Source organism: Suricata suricatta, chromosome 11, assembly GCF_006229205.1.
Source record: "Suricata suricatta isolate VVHF042 chromosome 11, meerkat_22Aug2017_6uvM2_HiC, whole genome shotgun sequence".
Classification (NCBI taxonomy): Eukaryota; Metazoa; Chordata; class Mammalia; order Carnivora; family Herpestidae; genus Suricata; species Suricata suricatta.
The window spans coordinates 28,981,003-29,003,163 of NC_043710.1; the positions used below are offsets into that span (position 1 = coordinate 28,981,003).

At 35.2% G+C, this 22,161-nt stretch overlaps 1 protein-coding gene and 1 pseudogene across 1 annotated transcript in view; both read left to right on the forward strand.

The window, feature by feature from the left end:
- DCDC1 (doublecortin domain containing 1) overlaps positions 1 to 22,161 on the forward strand; it is a 400,051-nt gene that overhangs the window by 59,730 nt on the left and 318,160 nt on the right. Inside the window, exon 7 of the mRNA XM_029915553.1 lies at positions 20,335 to 20,428. Within this exon, the coding sequence (XP_029771413.1) occupies positions 20,335 to 20,428 (94 nt within the window). The remainder of the gene's footprint in view (positions 1 to 20,334; positions 20,429 to 22,161) is intronic.
- On the forward strand, positions 9,909 to 10,402 carry LOC115306068 (annotated as a pseudogene).

A 22,161-nucleotide genomic window follows, 5' to 3' on the forward strand; every position in this document is an offset into this window, starting at 1 on the left:
TAATAGAATGCAAAAATTCAGCTGCTTAGAAGCATGCTTATTATACTAACAGCATAAATCACCTTAGTAAAGCAACAAGATTTCTTTAGCTAATCTATACTTGGCCATTTACCTAGTTAAAAGTTATGTTTACACTTAGGGAAACACTCTAGTTGGTTACAATATTTTGTAGAATATTTAGATGGAAGCCAATCCAATCTATCTTCAAATCTCAAATCTGTTCCTTTTTGCTTAAAATAATAAGACCTAGAAGTACCCCCTGCCTCCTGAATGAGTAAGTAGAGTCCAAAATAACTAAAATTCCATTTTAAAGTTTCCACATGCATTTTTAAAAGGAAATCTAGGTGGGTCTAAGAAAAGTCATGTAATAATCCAGCAAACTTTAAAAAGCAAATTTTGAGAAGTATTGCTTGTCCTATAAATGCATGTTTTTTAAAAGTGCTTGTATTTCCCAGATCTTTGATCTGACAAAAATGTGGAAGAACTAATAGGAGTTTGAAGAAAAATTTTTTTTTACAGATAAGGATTTTTCAACCAATCTTAAAGCAACCTAATAATAACAACTAAAATTTATTAAATATGTATTAGAGAGACAGTGAACCATAACCAAACTGTCTAGGTTTTAATCCCGGTTCTGTCATTGAATCAATAAGACTTTGGGCACCTTACCTTCCCTGAGCCTCAATTTCTTTATTTAAAAAAAATGGGGATAATAATAGCGCCTACCTCAGAGAAGTGTTATAAAGATTCAGTATGATATACATGGAGTGCAATGGCCACTACCAAGCAGTTCCCCAATAAATATGTGCTATTGTTATCTTTAGGACTCATATATACATCTAATAGTTATAAATTATTTCTCTTACTAAAAGGAGGCATTTATTATAAAATCAAGATAGGTATAAATCATTTTGTTATGCCTGAGTATTTTCAAAATGACTGTTGCTTGAAGTAGTGAATAGTTGGCTAGATATTGGAAATTGTTCTTATTGAAATATCTGTTTCTTCATCTTCTTATTTTACAACCACAATCCTGAGGATCTAGGGAACCAGGTTTTATTTCCTTCTTATATTCAGATTTGGATTATGAGTATAACAAGGGATATTACACACCAGAACAATTACTGAGGCAACTTGTACCATCTTCCCTGGAGATTTTGAAAACTAGAGAAGATGGACATATCTCTTGGATTGTTAAAATGCAGTCATTCTTGGAGATAGAAGCTAGATTAGATAGCCTCTTGAGTTCACTTCAGTTCAATCTTTGTAATTCTATGCCTTGGTGGTAAAATTGGGGTAATAGTCACTCTCAATGATTACATGTTCTTAGATGAAAGGTTGAGTATAAATAAAAATGTCACTGCTATTTTGCTTTTTGACTCTAGAGAGCAATTTATTTAAAACTGGATGATCAAGCAATTCTTTAGCTTATTTTTTAAGCTTTAGTTTAAATTTGTAAAATTGTAATGAATTTTCACAATTTATAAAATTCAGGGCATGATTCAGTAATAAGCATGTTTGTAAATATTTGATTAAACATCACTTTTAAAACAGCATAAGGAATATAGTCAATAATAATGTAATAACTTTGTGTGGTGACAGATGGAAATGACACTTACCATGGTGAGCATTGCATAATGTATAGAACTGTCAAATCACTATGTTGTACACCTGAAACTAATATGAACATTGTATGTCAACTATACTTCAAATAAAAAATACTAAATAAATAAATATTATTGATAAGAACAAGGTAAAGGATAGGCGGCAATGAAATCCTGGCCTTGAGTATCAACAGAATTTTTTGGAGGTGAAAAAGTAAGACTAGCTAATTATTTTGTAAATAAAATTTAAATTTCGAAAGTTATATTGATAAACACAAGATAATGCCATACCAAGTCAATAATAGGAATACAAAAGTGGCATGGTCATAGGATAAACAAATTATTTTCTATTTTATGAAAAAATAATTAATAGGAATGTCAGGGATTAGAAGCTATTTTTAGATTATTACAAAGGAATAAAAAGCTAGAATAGGATACAAAAGTCTGTATATGGTGAAGGCTATTGCAGTGGGATAAAGAGAACATTATTGAAGATGGTAGTCAAGTAAGATAGTTAACTCATAAACGTCTTCTCTGGGCTCAGAATGGAACCATGGGAAAATGACTATATTTTAATCTTAAGTGCAAAATCAGAAGGAAACCCACTTATTTACTTAGGAGTTAAGTAATTAAGAAGTTTGAAATGAAGGCCAAAGTGACATATTTCTTCACTAAACTCTGGGATATTTAAGCTATGGCCCATTTCTTTGAAACTTGAATCAGGTGGTTTTAAAATTACTTGGTGTGATTTAATAATCACATGGTACCTGCTACTGTGAGGTATAGGTCAAATATATGTATCCAGGGGTTGAAAAAGATATTAAAAATTTGTGGGAACAAGATGCAAAGTTAATGGAAAATGAAAAATGTTTGCTCCAGATACATAACTTTTTAAGGTTAGCATTGTGGTAGATGTTTTATTTTCCCTCAGTTATCTCCTAGATTCATTGTCTGAGAAGTGGTATTAACTGTCAATTATTTTATTATCTGGGACATCATCTCCCTTGAGAAATATTTATACATTTTCTTCACAGTTAATAGTTATATCTTATTTGTTTGTTTGTTTGTTTTGCTTGGTTCTCTATGTACTGTCATAAATGGCATGAAATTGCAATGGTGGAGAAAACAGCGAAAAAGTGCCCTGTTCCCTTGGTCCAGTTTGAATTGATTGTTCTCTATAACCTATATCTTGAGATCGTTCTTCTCCTTCAACCTGAACATTATCTTTCCCCCTCTCCTCTGTTGGATCCCTCTCTCCTACTTTCTCATCTTTCTCTATCTTCGTTTAGTTTATTATACATATATTCCTGTTTTTTAATTTCTTTTTAAAATTTATTTATTTACTTATTTATTTATTAGAGAAAGAGTCTGAGTAGGGGAGAGTGGCAGAGGGAGAGGGAGAGTAAGAATCATAAGCATGCTCCATGTTCAGTGTGGAGTCTGATGCTCCATCCCACAACCTTGGCATCATTACCTGAGCCAAAATCAAGAATTGGACACTCAACTGATTGAGCCACCCAGGTGCCTCTCCAGTTGCTTTCTAGGAAAGAGAACGTGGGAGATAAATTTTTTGAAATCTTGGCAAATCATTCTCTCCTTCAAATATTAAAAGTATAGTGCTCCATTGCATCTTGTTTCCAGTGTTGCTCTTGGGAAGTCTTAGGCCATACTGATTCCTCATCCTTTGTAGGTGATCTGCTTTTAATTTTTACCTCTGAAAACATTTAGAATGATCACTTTGTTCCCAGTGTTCAAAAGTTTTTCCAAGATGTGGTAGATACTCACTCAGCATGTCTTTTCAGTCTGAAAAGTCTCACCCTTCCTTTTTAGAAATTTTGTTGTATTATTTCTTTGACATTATCTTTTTTCTTTACTTTCTCTTTTTTTGATTTTATGGAACTCCTATGTTAGATCTTCTGAACTTCTAATTTTCCTATCTGAGCGATTTCCTTATCTTTATCTTCTAACCCATTGAATTTTTTTGGTTCTGCTTCCTACATTCTGTTTTCTCATAGTATTTGTTTGTTTGTTGCTTTTGTTTTCTGTCTTTCATGTTTCAGAGTTTTCTTAAAGATGGGTTAATCTTGCATCAGCATTTAAAAGTAAAGAGATTGACCAGCTGGGTGGCTCAGTTGATTAAGTGTCTGACTCTTAATTTCAGCTCAGGTCATAATCTCATGGTTCATGGATTAGAGCCCTGTGTTGGTCTTTGCACTGACAGTGCTGAGCCTGCATGTGGTTCTCTCTCCCCCTTTCTCTGCTCTGTCTCTCTCAAAAATAAATAAGTAAACATTTTAAAAAATAATAAGAAAATTTTAAAAATAAAGGTGAAGAGTTCAGCACCAATTGAGATCCTCTTGAGCATAGGCATGTCTTATTGAGGCATGAGTTGCATTGGACAGTATTTTGACTAGGCGTTTTCTTTGGAGTCAGAGGGTGGCTAACTGTCAGTATTTGTATGTCTTTACTCTGGGACTGATCAGTTTATTCCCATAGAATCTGCCAATTTGAGCAATCTCACAGCCAAGAGGAGAAGGGGACTAAGAATTGCACTTTCAGTATGTAGATTTTCATTTAATTCTCCTCATTTCAGTAAGCTGTCCTCATTCTCAGCTCTGCCTGGTGCCCTGATTTCGGAGTTCAGTGGTTTAGTCTCTCCAGAAACCAAATTTTCTATCTTCTCTTCTGATGGCAGAACTATAGTTGCCTGATGCTTGGTGTTAGGGAAGGGTTTGCGGTGTTTAACCGCTTTTTATAGAAATAGTCAATTTGTTTTCAGCCTACTTTTTAGATGTATCTAATGACTCAAATTTCTGAGCCTTTCTGGGGTTTGGCAATACAAAGCAAATTTACTTCTGCTAGCTTCAATTTTGAAGTTTCTGGTCTGCTAAATCATTTCCTACTTAATTATCTTTCCTCTGGCTCTCAGAACTGGTATCTCCTTTCTGAATCTCTCTTTCTCTTTTTTGAGATGCCAAGCATCAATCTTTTATGTAACATTGATAAAGCTGATTTTTTTTTTAGGTGAAAAGATCATTCTAATATCTTCTTCCTACTCTGTGGATTATTTCACCTAGTGTGTTGGTATTTGTACGCCAGATTTGAAAAACATAGTTTCAGTCTGCTTGAGTGAAAGCAGAGTACTTTTTCTGTTACCTGGAAACATCAGATACTTATTACAGACGGGGGGCCTGCAGTGTTTCTCTAGGTATGGTCCACAGAACACCTGCATCCAAATCATCTAGGCTATGTGTTAAAAATTCAAACTGGTATCCGCCACTCCAAACCTATGCAGTTAAGAATCTCTTGAGTGTGAGACCTGGGAATCTGAATTTCAACAAATGTCTCCAAATGATTCCTAGCCCCACTAAGTTTGAAAACTCCTGATCTGGTATTCTGAAACTTCAAATTTACCAATTAATCAAAATCTTCAGAGATTCTCTTATTGTTTTCCTATCCTCATGTGGTTTCAGAGAAAGAAAAGTTGTATGACAGAGAAAACAGGTTATGGGAAGTTAGGTCACTGGTTGCTGGATTAGAACTAGTACAGGGAGTTAAGAAATCAGGAAGAGGAAAAATTCTATAAGTTAGCAGGAAGGGAGTAGTGTGTGTGGCAACTCTGACTTAGAAGAAATAAACATTCTCTTAATATTTGTGTGTGAACATATTTCATTTTTGTGATTTTTTTCTTGTTACCACTAAAAAACCACATAAGGATTGAGAGAATATTTTATATATGACTGTCAAGATACAAATACATAATGGACTTTATCATATGCTCTTAAATCAGAGGAAAATCCAGACTTTTATGATGCTCACATGTGTTAACTGGAAAAATAACTCAGTAAACCTAAACAAAGACTTTAATAAAATGTTCAAGTTTAAGAAATGTATGATTCAATTGAATGAAGTACAACATAATAGCTTTATTATGGAATGTTCACACACAAATCAGTAACAGAGCAGAGATTTTTCCAGTAGTGTGAGTATAGGAATTTAGAGAATATTTTAAGATATTCATAAGGGAGCACCTGGAGTATAAAATTTGATTAAGGATACTCACCAGGGGTTCCAATAGGGGAGGTCATGCATAATTAGTATATTAGAAATTCTTTAAAGAGTTTTTTATGATAGATGAGGAAAAGGCCATTGATACGATTATTGTTTTAAAACTTAGTCTACTGTTCATACCAGGGATTAACTCTAGATTTTAAAATATGAAAGCATATTTTTTTACTTATTTATTTTTTTAATTATTTTTTTGTTTTGTTTTTTTTTGAATATAATACAATTTATTTTTTTAACATATGCAATTATTTTCCATCATTTACAATACAGTAGTTACAATGACACTCCAAACAGAAAAGCAAAGTAAAAAATCAAAACACCAACTTCTATTTCATGTAATTAGACTTATACAGAAATTAGAAGGTTACATAACAACTAGTTAATCACCTGATTTCACAGCTATCTGAAGTGGCAATCGTTATATAGCAGCTTATCTATGATACATTCAAGATAAATGATACAATTTATTACTTGCCTATAAGCTGCAACACAGCCTGCTTAATGCCTTTCCTTAAATTCCACCTCTATACTACAGTATACTTGAGGTCCATGCAAAAAAGTAGCTACCTTTTATGTAGGAAATGGATGGTTAAGTCTTTGGTGTTGTAAAAGCATATTTTTTTTAAATATGGGATTTGATACTGTAGTTTATTTTTTTAGATGTGGATAGCCAATTTTCTTCTATTTATTGTCATTTTTTGGTTGTACAATTGGATTATTTTAGAATATTATAAGTAATTATTTTGTAGCCAATCTCTTTTTTCTTGAATAAAATACTAAGTGGAACGATGGAATGTGGATTTCCTCAGCTGAAATAAAAGCAAAACAGAATTTTCAGTTTACAGATTTACTTTACAGATGATACTTAAGGTCAGATAATCATTAACATTATGCTTTGACTCCCCTCAACAGTTAATACATAAAGATAATATTAAATCTGAAAAGATGGGGCCCCTGGATGGCTCAGTCAGAAGAGCACGTGACTCATGATCTTGGGTTGTGAGTTTGAACCCCATATTGGGTGTAGGGATTACGTAAATAAATAAAATTTTTAAATATCTGAAGAGGTATAATTAATTTTATTAATGTATTAAAATTATCTTACAGTTTTCATATTTACATTTTATATTTTTAATACACTTTAATTGGTAAGCACATATAACAATAATGGTTTCATTTGAGGGTTTATTAAATGAGTTTACATACAAAGATTTATTAGGTTATTTTCTATATATATATTCCCATTAAATTACCTTTGGTGAACTTTACCTAATTTCTGGACATTAAGATCACAGATTTAATGAGATCATTTAATTAAGCAACTCAGAAAACTGATACTTAAGACAGTTATCTGCCCTATCCAAAGTGGATCAACTGGAATAGCTAGAACTAGAACCCATTTTCTTTTTTTTTTAATGTTTTATTTATTTTTGATACAGAGAGAGACAGAGCATGAGAGGGAGAAGGGCAGAGAGAGAAGGAGACACAGAATCGGAAGCAGGCTCCAGGCTCTAAGCTGTCAGCACAGAGCCTGACACGGGGCTCGAACCCACGAATGTGAGATCTGACCTGAGCCGAAGTCGGAGGCTTAACCGACTGAGCCACCCAGGTGCCCCTAGAACCCATTTTCTGACTTCAGGCGCAGTATTTTTTCCATTATGGGGAAATGCCACAAATACTGTTTTCATTACATTTTTATTGCTATGTGTTCTCACTTAAAGATGAGTTAACATAACCATGAAAATAACACGAAGCATCTCTTTGTAATCAACAAAATAACTAGTATCAGACTAGCCATCCCATTTCAAACAACTGAATTGGACAAAATATATGAGACAATGATTTTTAGACATTAGATAATGAGAAGTCCAGCTTGAGAGAAGAAAAGTTGAAGTGAGTCCTACAATTTACCCCATCTTTATACCTGGAGGTAGTTTTTGGACCTGTGGTATAGGAAAAGAAAATCCAAGAAAAACACTGTATTCACACATCAAAGTTCTAACATGTAGAAATATCTGGACTTTTCCCTGAAATGTCATGAATGAGGGAGCTATTTACATAATAGTCCCTAAAATTTGCCTATGGGTTCCTTGTGTCTTTGACTATATATTAAGTTGTTTATGTACAAGGTGAACTCTGAAAGATTTGGTATAAACAACTAACTACCAGGGAAAAAATAGCTAATGGGGAAGTGAAAAGGAAATAACTATGGAAGTATACACAGGGTAGGGATACATTTGTGTTTTGACCTGTTGGAGGAGAGAGATTTTGTTGAATATACAGAAAATTCACAAAGATCTTCCAAAGGTAATTATTATCCAGGAGAAGAGTCAATCAATAGAAATAGACTCTCCTAAGAGCATTAACAGTAAAGGACACTTCAAAAGCTATTATAAATATGTCAAGGAATTAATGAAAAACATGAATATAATATGAAGAGAAATGGCAACTAAAAATAGAACCAATGGAAGTTCTAGAATATCTTAAATAGTAAAAAAAAAAAAAAATCACTGGATGGGTTTAACAGCTGATTACACATTAGAGAAGAAAGTAGCAGAGAACTTCATGACAGTGCAATAAAAACTATGCTAACTCAATTCTACTATAGAAAAGAAAAAGGAAAAGACAAAAAAGGACAGTGTTGGTAATTTGTGGGTTAATATTAAGCAGTCTCGTAGGTATATAATTGGAGCTTTAGAAAGACTGGCTAGAAGAAGAATGTATTTGAAGAAATAATGGCCAAAATTTTTTTCTGAGTTCCTGTAAAATGTCAAACACAGATCCAGGAAGCTCAATGAAAGACCAGGAAATGCAAAGGAATTAGAATAGCCATATTTGGAAGAATTACACTAATTGACTTTAGCATTTATTATAATCAAGATATGATGGTTTTGGTGGGCCACCTGGGTGGCTCAATTGATTGAGAATCTGATTTGGCTTCAGTCATGATCTTGCATTTTGTGAGTTCAAGCCCCACATAGGTCTCTCTGCTGTCAAAGCAGAGCCTGCTTCAGATCTTCTGTACTACTTTCATTTTTCCTTCCCCACTCGTGCTCTCTCAAAACTAAGTAAACAGTGAAAGACAAAAATATAGTGGTTCTGGATAAGGATAAGAATACATATAAAAAGCAATGGAAAGAAGTAGACCCGTATGTATAGAGGCAAATTGTTCTTAATATTTCATGGGGGAAAAGACAGTCTTTTTGACAAATATCACTGAAAATTAGTTATCTCTGTTAAAAATGACCTTGATCCATACCTCATACCATCATAAAACAACTTAAAAATTGATCAGGGATCTAATCATAAGCATTAAAATTACAACAGTTCTAGGAAGAAATCCTTACAATTTTGTGGTAGGCAATGATTTCTTAGATGGGACTAAATAGTATGAACTAAAAAATAAAACAAAAAAGATGAAATATGCCTTATCCAAACAAACAAAAAAGAAAACTTCTCTTCAAAAGACAACATGAACAAAATGAAAAGCCTAGTCACAGATTGAGAGAAAATAATCAGAAAACACACATCTGACAGAAACAAAATTTGTATTTTTGATGTATCAAGATCTCTGACAACTCAATAGAAGGCAAACAGCACAATAAGAAAAATAGATAGTTTACTAAAAAAAAGAAATCAACCATAAGAACATGAAAAGATGTTCAACAGTAGTCATCAAATAAATGCAAAATAAAATCCAGAAATAGGTTCTACTGTGCACACATTAGAATGGCTAAAATTTTTACAAGATTGGTAATACTAAGTGTTGGTGAGTATCTGGAGTAACTAGAAGTCTCACATAATAGCAAATGAGACTGCAGAATGATACAGCCACTTTGCAAGCCTATTTGGCAATGTCTCATAAAGTTAAAAATATACCACACAATCTAGCAATCCCCTTTCTAGGTATTTACCTAGTAAAAATAATGTATATCAACCCAAAGACTTTTAGGTGAATGTTCAGTGTAGCTTTATTCATAAAAGCCCCAACTAGAAACTACCAAGAAATCCATCAACAAGTGATTGGACAATCTTTTGGTTGTTGGCTGGAGCCTGTTCAACTCTACTTCAGGGAGCGGCTCCACTGTGGCCATGGGCTTGTTGCTTTTCTGGGTACCACTTCGCCCACCCCACTCTATCTACCTGACACAGTGCACTATTGCACCAATTCCTCCCCAGCTCTTGTGCACAGTTCTGAGCAGCATCACTTTTTAGACCAGAAAGCTGGTGGGCACTATGGAGAAGAAACAAAACAACAAAAAAGTTGAGGAGGTGCTAAATGAGGAGGACAGAAGTATGTGGTGGGAAAAGTTCTTGACCATTGAATGATAAAGGGCAAAATGGAGTACCTCCGAAAGTGGAAGGGGCTCTCAGATAACATGTTGGACCCAGAGGAGAACCTGGATTGCCCTCATCTCATTGCCAACCTTCTATAGTCACAGAAAACAGAACTTGAGACACAAACCAGAGGGAGGCAAGCTCAAAGCTGACTCTGATTCTGAAGATAAGGAAGAGAACAAACCAAAGAAAAAGAAGAGACAAAAAAGCCACGGATTATTAGATCTACATACTGGTGAAGAGCTCATGTTCCTGATGAAATGGAAAAATGTTGCTGAGGTCGACCTAGTCCCTACCAAGGAAGCCAATGTCAAGTGCCCATCAATGAAGAAAGGGTGATGTGGAATTCTTACCCCTTAGAGAATGATTACCAAAAAGATGACAAGAATTAACTCTCCTGAGTACCAGCTCCTGTCACATCTAACTGTGGGTTTCAAGTCAGAAGGGAAGGAGTTCTACTTGTCTTCGCACCACAGAGTTGGGTTGAGTTGTCATTTGAAGGGTCAGTATGATTTTTGTGCCCTACAGCAGCCCAAGTGCTTTAAAGCCTTTTCATGCTATGTAGCTTGCACACCCATCCCTCTGGAGGGAAAGGAGGAGAAATGTTGTAAGGCAGCCCATTCTGTGCTTTGCTGAGAAAGGCAAAGGGCCTTCCGTGAAAGACAAAACTTGCAGACTGGGTATGTGGAAGAGCAATAGATACTGTAGATCTTCAAAGCACATCTCCACAATCCATAGCCTTCTCCACAATCCACAGCCTTCTTCCCAATAGTGTTAACTCTGCAGTTTTACAGCGTATCATGTGTGTAATTTTTGGCTGTTACTGGTGTATTATTTGGAGTTGGGAAGGAACAGAGATGGATAGGATCATTTTCGTTAAAATTTGGGACCTGATTGGGGAAATGGTGAAACAAAGGAAAAATAAACCAGCAGTGATTCGGTTCTGTGTCCAGAATATTTTATCTTTTCAAAAATGTCATTGGCAACCTAAATGAGGACTATGAGACACCGTTTAAAAGCTGTGAATGCCTGAAATTTATAAGCCAAGGTATTACCTTCTTGAGCTTAATGCTGTTCCCAACAAAATACTAAACCAGTTAATAAATTACCAACACTGCCATTTGGGGAATGGAAACTGGTTGAGAAGGGAATGTCTTACTGCAGCACATACATAGGCAGATGGTTCTGTGTTAGAGGTGCTAATTTTTGAAATTGATAAGGAGATCCTTTCTTTTCCAATTATAAAATGTTAAACATCAATTTGTCTATTCAAGCCCTGGCTGAAGTATTTGGAGAAGGGAAGAAGGTGTTATAGAAGGTGGGAGAGTAGAGAAAGACAAGGACCCCATGCTCTAAGGGTAGAAAATTCTTGGAGACTGTTACTTGAGCTTTGAACTCTGAAATCAGTGGTGCCAGGATTTGGTCATTGACTGCACAAGTTCATCAAATCATTTCAAGAGTTGAATGATAATAAAAGCCTTGGTCTCAGGAGATTACACTTTCATACAGGGGCACTGGCTCACTTCAAAACACAAAACAAAACAAAACAAATTTTTTTAATTCTAATAATTAATACCCAAAATGTTGTTTTGAATCATGAAATCCATCAGTTCTTGACATCACCTAGACCTGCATCTAGAACTCCATTGTAAAATCTTTAAGTTTTATCTACTTATTTGGAGAGAGGGAGAGAGAAAACGTGTTTGTGCGCGTGCGCGCGCGAGTGCGCGCCCCTCCCCAGAGAGAAGGGAAGGAGAATCCCAAGCAGGTCTCCCATTGTCAGCGCAGAGCCCAACCCAGGATTCAAACCCACGAACTGGGAGATAATGACCTGAGTGGAAATCAAGAGTCAGTCGCCTAATTGAGCTACCCAGGTGCCCTAAGAATTTCCATTGTAAAATCTTTTAAGGCATGTGTTAAATTTCAGTGAAAACTTTAATGGATCTTCATACCACATTATCATTTTTGTCTTAATAAAACTATAAAATTATAATTCTTAAAAAACAAATCAAAGCAAATGAATGGATGAACAAATTGTGATATATCTATACCAAAGAATATTCTTCAGCAATAACAAGGAACAAATATTGTGGTAAGTGAAAGAAGCCAAATACAAAATAATACTTGTTATGTAATTTCATTTATGTGAAATTGTAGGAAAAAAAAACCTATTCTCTAGTGACACACAGAAACCAGTGGCTTCCTGAGTGAAGGTTACTGAACTATGATTTGGAAGAAGCATGAAGAATTTTAGAGAGTAAAGGAAATATTCTATATTTTGATTGTGGTGGTGGTTACACAGATAAAATTTTTTCTACCTATGTTGAATGTACACTTAAAATATTTCATGTAAATTACACATCAAAATAGTATCTTTAAAAACACATAACAAGGGTGCCTGCCTGGCTATAAATTACACATCAAAGTAGTAGATTTAGAGGTGTGTTAGGTGGCTCAGGTCATGATCTCATAGTTCCTGGGTTTGAGCCCTGCTTCGGGTTCAGTGCTGACAGCTCAGAGCCTGGAGTCTGCTTCGCATTATGTATCTCCCCATCTCTCTGCCCTTCCCCCACTTATGCTCTTTCTCACTCTCTCAAAATTAAATAAACATTTTTAAAAGATTAATACATTTAAAAAGCAAATACAAGGGTGCCTGTTTGGCTTGATCAATGAACCGTGTGACTCTTGATTTCAGGATTATAAGTTTGAGCCCCATGTTGGGTGTAGAGATTACTTAAAAATAAAAAAAATCTTTAGGGGTGCCTACGTGGCTCAGTTGGTTAAGTATCTGACCTTGGCTCAGACAATGATCTCACAGAACTCTGTGTGGATCTCTGTGCTGTCAGCTTGGAACATGGAACCTAGAGCTTGGAGCCTGCTTCGGATTCTGTGTCTCTTTCTTCCTCTCCTCCTCTCCTCCACTCTCTGTCTGTCTCTCAAGAATAAACTTTAAAAGAATTTTTTTAAATAAAAAACATCTTTAAAAAATGATAGTCAATAAATAATAAGTAACTATGCTCCGCATTATAGACATTTGAAAGAAGAGATTAAGGATAGAATATCTAAAGAGTGTATATTAAAAGAAAATCTCCTCTAGTTATCTACTTCTCATTTTATTTTATTTTTTTAATTTTTTTAAATGTTTATTTTTGAGAGAGAGAGAGCATGAGCAGAGGAGGGGCAGAGAGAGAGACATAGAATCTGAAGTAGGCTCCAGGCTGAGCTGTCAGCACAGAGCCCGATGTGGGTCTCAAACTCACGAACTGTGAGCTCAGTTCTGAGCCTAAGTTGGACACCTAACCAACTGAGCCACTCAGGCGCCCCTCATTCACATATTAATAATAAAATGCCAGAGTACCTGCATTTCAAATTCACCAGAAATGATTGCTTTTACACATCATAGTGATTTTCATTACTTGTAAGAGCAAATAAGTAGATTTGGCATGCATTCTATCACTCACTTTTATGAGAATAAGACAAACAACAAACCAGGAAATTTATTTCCAGAGTTTATTCAGAAAAGTACCTTTAAGCTATTTAGTAAGATGGGTACAAATTCAGCCCAATCTCCTGGCAGCTTCAGGTTGAAATAATGGTCATATCTTTTATTATAAATCATATAACATATTGGTCTTAGAGTTATGCTAAGTACATTTTATTACATTTTAATTCTTTGAAAATTCACAATGTATTTGGCAGTCTTTCAGGTAGAAAAAAAAATCTGTAAAAACATATTCCCTTTCTCAAAATATTCCTGATAAATTGTATTCTCTTGTACTGAACAAGTGTAATTAGTTGCCAAAGGTGAAATATTTTTAGTAATTCATTGAATTAATTTCATAATTATCCAATCATTTTCACAGTTTTCAGCTTGCTAAATTTCTTTTAAAATTCTTCTCTGGGTTCTTAATTAAATGATTTGTTTTTTAGCTTTATATAGTGAGTACCATTGTTATCTATTTGCTATACAAACACTCACTGAGTTAGTTGAAACAATTTTTCTCATTTGAGGAACCTGGGTCAAAAATTTTTTTTATCTATTATTTAGGATGACTTTAGGTGCAAATAAAAGAATCCTAATTTAAAAAGACTTAAACAAAAAAGGAAGTAAAATCAAAAGGTGGGGCAGTTTCAAGCATTGCATGATAGGATTCCAGTTAAATTATTTTTAATTTTCTGGATTTTACTCTCTTTAATATGTTGGTAACAGGATGGTTGCTTCACAGCCAGGTACAATTTTGTCCAGTGGCAGAAAAGGACTATCTCTTCCCTATGAATGGTAAAGCCTTTCCCAGAAGTGCTTCTTCATGTCTCATTGGCAGAACCAGATTGGCAGGATTCCCAAACTGACAGGAGACATGGGAACGCCATGATTGACCTAGATTGATCAGGATAAGTGGAGTCTTTTTTGAATCCAAAGGGGTAAAAATGAACCTCTAAACAAAATCAAGGTAATAAGGATGAGGCAAAGAATCAATATTGGGTAGGCAACTAAGAGAATTGCTACAAATGTGAAGAAATTTTCTTACTCTATTTCCTAAGGTCAGTATAAGGTTTGTGCTCTGCTAGTTAAAACAAATAGTATTATTTGAAAATTTCCTTTTCTAGAATTACACGTTCTTTAGTGATAGCATAATTTGTTAGAAATTTTATTTTCTAACTTTATCAGACTGTTAACAGTATGAAATTCATGATGAAATGAGTGTAAATTAGACAGAATATGTATTCACTTTCCATTCATTTATTAATTTATAATATTTTATGACTAATGTAGGCCATGCACCTGGATCTAGCAGTGAATAAAACCAGCCCTAGGTTTGTTCTCATGGAGCTTTTATGTATTTTAAAGTTTATTTATTTTGAGAGAGAGAGAGAGAGAGAGAGCGAGAGAGAGCGAGCATGTGTGTGAGTGGGCAAGGAACCGAGAGAGAATCCCAAGCAGGCTCTGCTTTGAGTGTGGAGCTGACCTGGGGCTTGATCTGATGATCATCAGATCATGATCTGAGCCGATATCAAGGGTCTCATGCTTAACCAGCTGAGCCACCCAGGTACCTCCTCATGTAGCTGTTAGTTTAATGGTGGCAAAAGACATTTGTATCAAGATCACATTATTACTTTCTTTTTTATAAAGATTTTAGTTTTAAGTAATCTCTCCACCCAATGTGGGGTTCAAACTTATAATAGCAAGATCAAGAGTCACATGCTCTATTGACTGAGCCAGCCCAGGGCCCCTAAAAGCCTCATTATTGAATATGGAGTATGTGGCATAAGGAAGTCGTCTGAGAAGAGAAGCAGAGTTTATCTGGGTGCACACAGAGGGTATTGAGTATGGTAAGCTTTTCAAGCAGAGAGCACAGTATATCAGAAGACTGTTGCACGGTGAGCAGGATGAATCCCATAAATTGAAAGGTCAACATATGACCTGTCCTTGCAGGAAAGATTACAGGGTTTTGCTCTACTTTTTCCCTCAAAGAAAAGTGAGAATTCATTTACATGGTTTTACTTACGAGCAGAAAAGAAAGTAACCAGATTTATGCAGCACAACTATTAGTTAACAATTATTGGAGTCCCAGTGATAGATGATAATAGCTTAGACTAGGGTGTAGTAGTATAAATGGAGTAAATAGATTTCTAAGATTTTTAGAAGATAAAACCAGCAGGCCCTGATAATAGCTTAGATACATGGAGTGAAGGACAGTGAGGTGTTAAAGGTATTAAGAATAACTTTGACATTTCGGGTTTGCACATCTGGATGGAGGGATATACCTTTCCTTAAGACACAAAATGAGAGAAGAAGAGCAGGCTTAAAGGGAAGAATAGGGATTGTGTTAGACATGGACATGCTGATTTTGAAGAATCTTTGTGCTAAGTAGAAATACTGAACAGATATTATACAATCTGGAGGTCAGGAAGAGTGAAGGAGTTAACTTACTGATTTGAAAACAGTCAGGAAATAGATGAAAAGTAAAACATTGGGGCACTGGTTATATTGTCTTAAAAGCTAATTTAGAATGAGGCAGGAAGAAGGTTAGGTCTGATCTTGAAGAACTCCAGTGAGTGAATAGAAAAGGATGAACCTATGAAGAAGAAGAAAAAGCAAGACAAAACTTAGTATATTATCTTATTTCAGAATTCAAGGGAAAAAGGATTGAGAGAAAGAGGAAACAGTCAAATACTATTGAAAAATCAAAATAAACGAGAATTTAAAAAATGTTCTTTGGGTTTGTCAACATGGTAGTCATTGGTAATCTTTGTGAGAATGATTCAGTAAAATAATATGGAAAGTCAGACTGTAGTGGCCTCAGAACTAGTGGGAAAAAGGAAATGGAAACAGAAGCATGGCCAAATCTTTTAAAGATTTACCTATGAAGGGAAGGAGTAGCTGGCAGGAGATGTGGGGTAGGGGAAGATTTAATTTCTAGGATAGATAAGTTCATGTTTAAGTACCAGCAGGAAACATTAAGAAGGAATAGTTGAATACATATGAAAGAGAAGAAATGACGGATGATATATATTGCTTTCAAAGTTAAGAGCAAACATAATTAAAAGCATAGGTGGAATATTGGCCTTAGAGAGGAACAGGGACTCTTACAACTAGAGGGAAAAGAAGAAGATATGTGTAGAAATAGGTAAGCTTTTAGTTTTAGTAGCAGGAGGATGAGGCTTCAATTTTCTCTCTGATGTAAGGCCAAAAATAAAGAGGGAACTAGGGGAGACGAGGCCGGTGGAGACAGCTGAGCAGATATGGTTTGAAATAGTCATTATGATCAGTAGAAGAGAGATTTGACCAAACAAATGTAATAGAAGTGACTGGGCAACATTAAGGGACCATGGAGTTTGGTGAGTATGAATACTATTAATTCTGGTGTAATCATTTGTATGATTTCTCCAGGAGCACCAAGATTCTTGGTATGTGCACCACAAGTAGATAGTAAGCACCAGCCAGGGTTGGGATTTTTATCCATGAATGATAAAGAATGACTGGAGTGAAGGAAGATGGTCGCTTGAAGGTCAGGCTGTTTGGTTTGTTCAGTAAATAAATTGGGAAGGAAATCTTGAAATAGACATGTAAGTAACACCACTTCCCACCTTCCTATCCTCTCCCACTACTTTGAGATTGTGATATGAGAGAATAAAATCCCAGCACTTGAGAGGACTCTGAGAAAATTAATGAACTCAGGGGGACAGCCAGGTTTCTTTTAAAACAGCCTGAGGGCAAAGTCTCTTTTGTTGCTTAGGGGAAGCATTTTGAGATTGCACAACACAAAGACCCTCTTGCTGGAGTGTGAAAGCAGCTATAAAATATGTAAATAAAGAGTATGGCTGTTTTCCAGGACTTTATTTATGGGCACTGAAATTTTAATTTTAATGTGACAAAATACTATTCTTCTTTTGGTTTCTTTTAACATTTAAAATTGTACAGGGTCACCTGGGTGACAGAGCTGGTTGAGTGTCTGGCTCTTGATTTCAGCTCAGGTCAGTTTGTGGTCTCTCAGTTCGTGGGACTGAGCTCCGTGTTGGGGTCTGTGCTGGCAGTCTGGAGCCTGCTTGGGATTTTCTCTCTCCTTTTCTCTCTGCCCCTCCCTGGCTCATGTGTATCCTCTCTAAATAAACAAACATGAAAAAAATTTGTTTTTAATTTGTACAAATTATTCTTAGCTATTCTTAGTCTTAGTCATTGGCCATACAGAAATAGGCCATGGCTTGAATTAACCCATGGTGTACAGGCTGCTGACCCCTGTTGAGAAAAGTTTGTGGGGAAGTATAAATCCAGGCTTATACTTCTAAATAAATGTTAGCACTTAAAACCATGTCAACACTGTTGATTTGGCTCACTCGGCCAGGGGTAATGTTGAGCTCTCTCACTTCGACTGGTGTAGTAGTGAGCCAAACCCAGAGGCTGCAGACTGTGTACCCATACACCTCCACAGTGGCCATTCCAGAGGCTGCAGACTTTGTACTGGATATGCCCATGAGTGGAGGCAACTCCCAGAACTATAAACAGATTAAAGTAAAAACAGTTTGTGGAAAATCTCTTCCCCGTTGTTTATCAAGAAGAGTCTGGTTTTATAGCATGATGGTTTTAAATTTCAGTATCTGAAGGGTTCTCTACAACCTATAATGTAAGAAATTAACAAATGTGAATTTATAAAAATAATATTTTAACAAGCTTAATAGGTACAGATGAGTGGAAGTGATATTTTAATTAACCTTAATATTACAGTAAGATGACACTGTTAAATATTTTCCATTGTGAATTGTAAGAATGACCTTCCAAGTAGAAATTTCATTTCAGGGTTTTTGACAGAAATTTATATTGATACTAATTCATACCACTGATAATTTACTCTGAGAAAATGATTATTGAAGGTTGGCATTGCTTAAACACTGCAAGGATCTTTTATACTGAAAGTAGAAGAGAATGACAGTGTTTCTGATGCATTATTAATTACTAGTATCTGATTTTCTAATACTGGTTTTTATACTCACTTAAATCTTAAAATTTGGCTTGCACAAACATTTTTACTGATGTTTTAGCACAATGAAAAGAGGAATCTTTGAGTTAGGAAGGTGTGTAATTTCACTTGGCTGATTTTTAAAACACAAAGGCATCAATATTTGAAATAAATTTTAAAATCATTGAAATTTTAGTTGAAGTAAGTGGGACTATCTTTAAATAGTTTTACTTAGTTTAATTGGTAAATTATAACTTTGGATGAGGATATTTAGATATTTGAACCTTCACTAGCAACTGGGGGGATGTAATTTGTACCAAAGGGCTTCACTGAACTTTTAAATAATAGATTTGTAATATTAAGAAATTGAGAGCTAAGCATAAAGAACGGAAAGATCAGGAATATAGGGAGCCAAAAGAGGAGGCTCTATGGGGTGAACTGTAGATCCTTAGTAGTATTCAGAGATGACAGACTAAGGAAGAATGTGTACTGAAGTCTTACATTTAGGTCTTTGATCCATTTTGAGCTTATTTTTTGTGTGTGGCATAAGAAACAGGTTCATTCTTTTGCGTGTACCCATTCAGTTTCCCCAACACTGTTGAAAAACTGTCTTTTCCCCATTGTATATTCTTGCCTTCTTTGTCATAAATTGACCATATAAGTGTGGGTTTATTATCTAGGTTCTCAATTCTGTTCCATTGGTCTATGTGTCTTTTATTTTCTGTCCATGCCATACTATTTTGGTTATTATACCTTTGTGGTATATATAGTTTGAAATCTGGATAACTGAATAACTCCAGTTTTGTTCCTCCTTCTCAAGACTGCTTTGGCTACTCCACGTCTTTAGTGATTCCATACAAATTTTACAATTATTTTTTCTAGTTCTGTGGAAAACACTGTTGGTATTCTAATAAGGATTGCCTTGAATCTATAGATTGCTTTCGGTAATATGGACACTTAAACAATATTAAATCTTCCAACCCGTAAACATGGTATATCATCCTGGGCACGTGGGTGGCTCAGTTGGTTAAGTGTCCAACTCTTGAATTCAGCTCAGATCATGATTTCACGTTCATGAGATCAAGTCCCATGTCAGGCTCTGATCTATCAATGCAGAGCCTGCTTGGGATTCTCTCTCTCACTCTCAAAAACAAATAAACATTAAAAAAATTAAAGTAGCAGCCTGCCATTGTAAATTAATGAAAAATATAGAAAATAGCAAGAATAATAAAAAACTTTCCTGGGGCACCTGGGTGGCTTAGTTGGTTAAGCATAGAACTCCTGATTTCAGCTCAGGTCATGATCTGAGGGTTCATGGTTTGAACCCCACATTGGGCTCAGCACTACAATGTGGAAGCTGCTTGGGATTCTCTCTCTCCCCTTTTCTCTTCCCCTCTCCTGCTTATGATCCCTTTCTCTCTCTAAATAAATAAATAAAACTTAAAAAAATTAAAAAAATTAAACTTTCCTGTAGTTCTAGCATTTATTAGTATGTAACAACTTTTTAATATTTATTGCATCTCTTTTCTCTTTTTTATTAATATTTGTGTTTTTTGTTTATTTTTATTTCATTTATTTTTTTTAAGTAAGCTCTTCACTCAACATGGGGTTTGAATTCACAACCTTGAGATCAAGAGTCACTAGGTACCCCAGTTGGTGTGTTTTTAAAGCAAAATTGTGTTCTAATAATTGTAACTGCTTTTCTCTTTTCATATGTTAGAAATATTTTCTACATCATCAAATTTTATTTTATAGTATAATTTGTATAGCCAGTTAGTATAGAAAGGACTTTAAATGTTTATTCAATTTACCCAGAGCTTATTGTAATAAATGATTTATAGATTTTTTTCTGCCCTCTCTCTTGGTAGGTTTTAGATACTTGCACAGTGAAAATGAACCTAAATTCACCAGCCAGATATCTTTATGATTTGTATGGCAAAAAAATTAAAGATATTTCAAAAGGTAAGTCATAAAGATTTTATAAACTCTATGATCACATTTCAAAAGACATTTGCATAATTATATATATACATATATATATGTGAACATATGAAAACAGATATAATAAAAGTTTAGTTTTAACATTGGAAATATTCCTATACAAAAGGAAATTATGGAAGGGATTAAGGTTTGAGGAATTTTTATTTCAGCTTGGGTTGGTCCATTTGGGCAGCTATAACAAAAATATCATAGGCTGAATAGCTTGAAGAACAAACATTTATTTCTTATGAAGTCTGGGAAGTCCAAGATCAAGGTCCTGGCAGATTCACTGTCTTTTGAGGGGCCCTTGGCTGATTCATAGACTGCTATCTTCTCACTGGGCCCTTATATGGTAGAACAGGCAAGGTGCCTGGTAGGGTGTCTTGTATAAGGACACTAATTCCATTCCTGAAGCCTCTACCCTCATAACCTAATTATCTCCAAACACCATCACATTAGGTTTCAACATTTGAATTTTGTGTGGATACAACTATTCAACCTATAGCACAACTTAAGCTTAGATTTAAGAAAAATCATGAGTATTTTAACCTTCATAAGCCATAACTTAATAAACAAAAACAATTGATACATTTTCATAATTTAACAGATACTTCCTATAGAATATAGTTTTCAAGAGAAAAATGAGAAATCATACTACTGTGTGTTCAATAGAAAGTTTTTTTAATGTTTTGGTTAACTTCTAGAAGTTTTTCAAAAGTTATGAAATGTGTTTTAAAGCAATTAAAAAAATTTTTTAGAACAATTTATGGCTCAGTTGGTTAAGCATCTGACTTTGGTTCAGGTCATGATCTCACAGTTCATGGGTTTGAGCCTTGCATCAGGCTCTGTGCTTACAGCTCAGTGCCTGGGTCCTGTTTTGGATTCTGTGTCTCCCTCACTCTCTCCCTTCCCCCACTTGTGCTCTCTTTTTCTCTCTCAAAAATAAATAAATAAACTTTAAAACAATAAAAAAATAAAACAATTTTATTGTATGTCTTTGTCAAAATATGAGACTTTCACCTGTATTTCTATTTTTTTAATTTTTAAAAATTTCTATTTTTGAGAGAGAGAGAGAGAGAGAGAGAGAGAGAGTGTGTGAGTAGGGAAGGGGCAGAGAGAGAGGGAGATACAGAATCCAAAGCAGGCTCCAGGCTCTGAGCTGTCAGCACAGAGCCCTATGCAGGGCTTGAACTCACAGACTATGAGATTATGACCTGAGCTGAAGTTGGACACCCAACTGATGAGCCACCCAGGCACCCCTTATCTGTGCTTATCTGTATTTCTAAAAGCACTGATTTGCTAGTTTCTAAGAGCAAAAATACCATGAATTCCATATTTGTACTATTAAATTACTATCCATAGTAATTACTGCTATTATTTACTTCTCACTTTTTAAGTTTACTTTTTATACTTTAGTAGTTGTCGGGGCCGCCAAGTTTTCTGTCTGCCTCAGGCAAGGATTATCACTCCGTCGTTGAGTGAGCCAGTAAACAAGATTTGCATCTGGAGGCTGGAAATTGCCATTTCCTGGTCAAAATAACTTTGGCGACTGTCTTGCTGAGCTAGACGTGAGTGGCCAAGGCACACAAAAGATCAAAACCGTATTCAGTGTTAGTTCTCCATCCCCCAAGATTGCTGAGGCAAAGTCGGGGCGCTTCTTTGATATGCATTTGACTCTGTAGCCTGCCTAGGTCAGCTTGCCTTGTTTTCCCCCC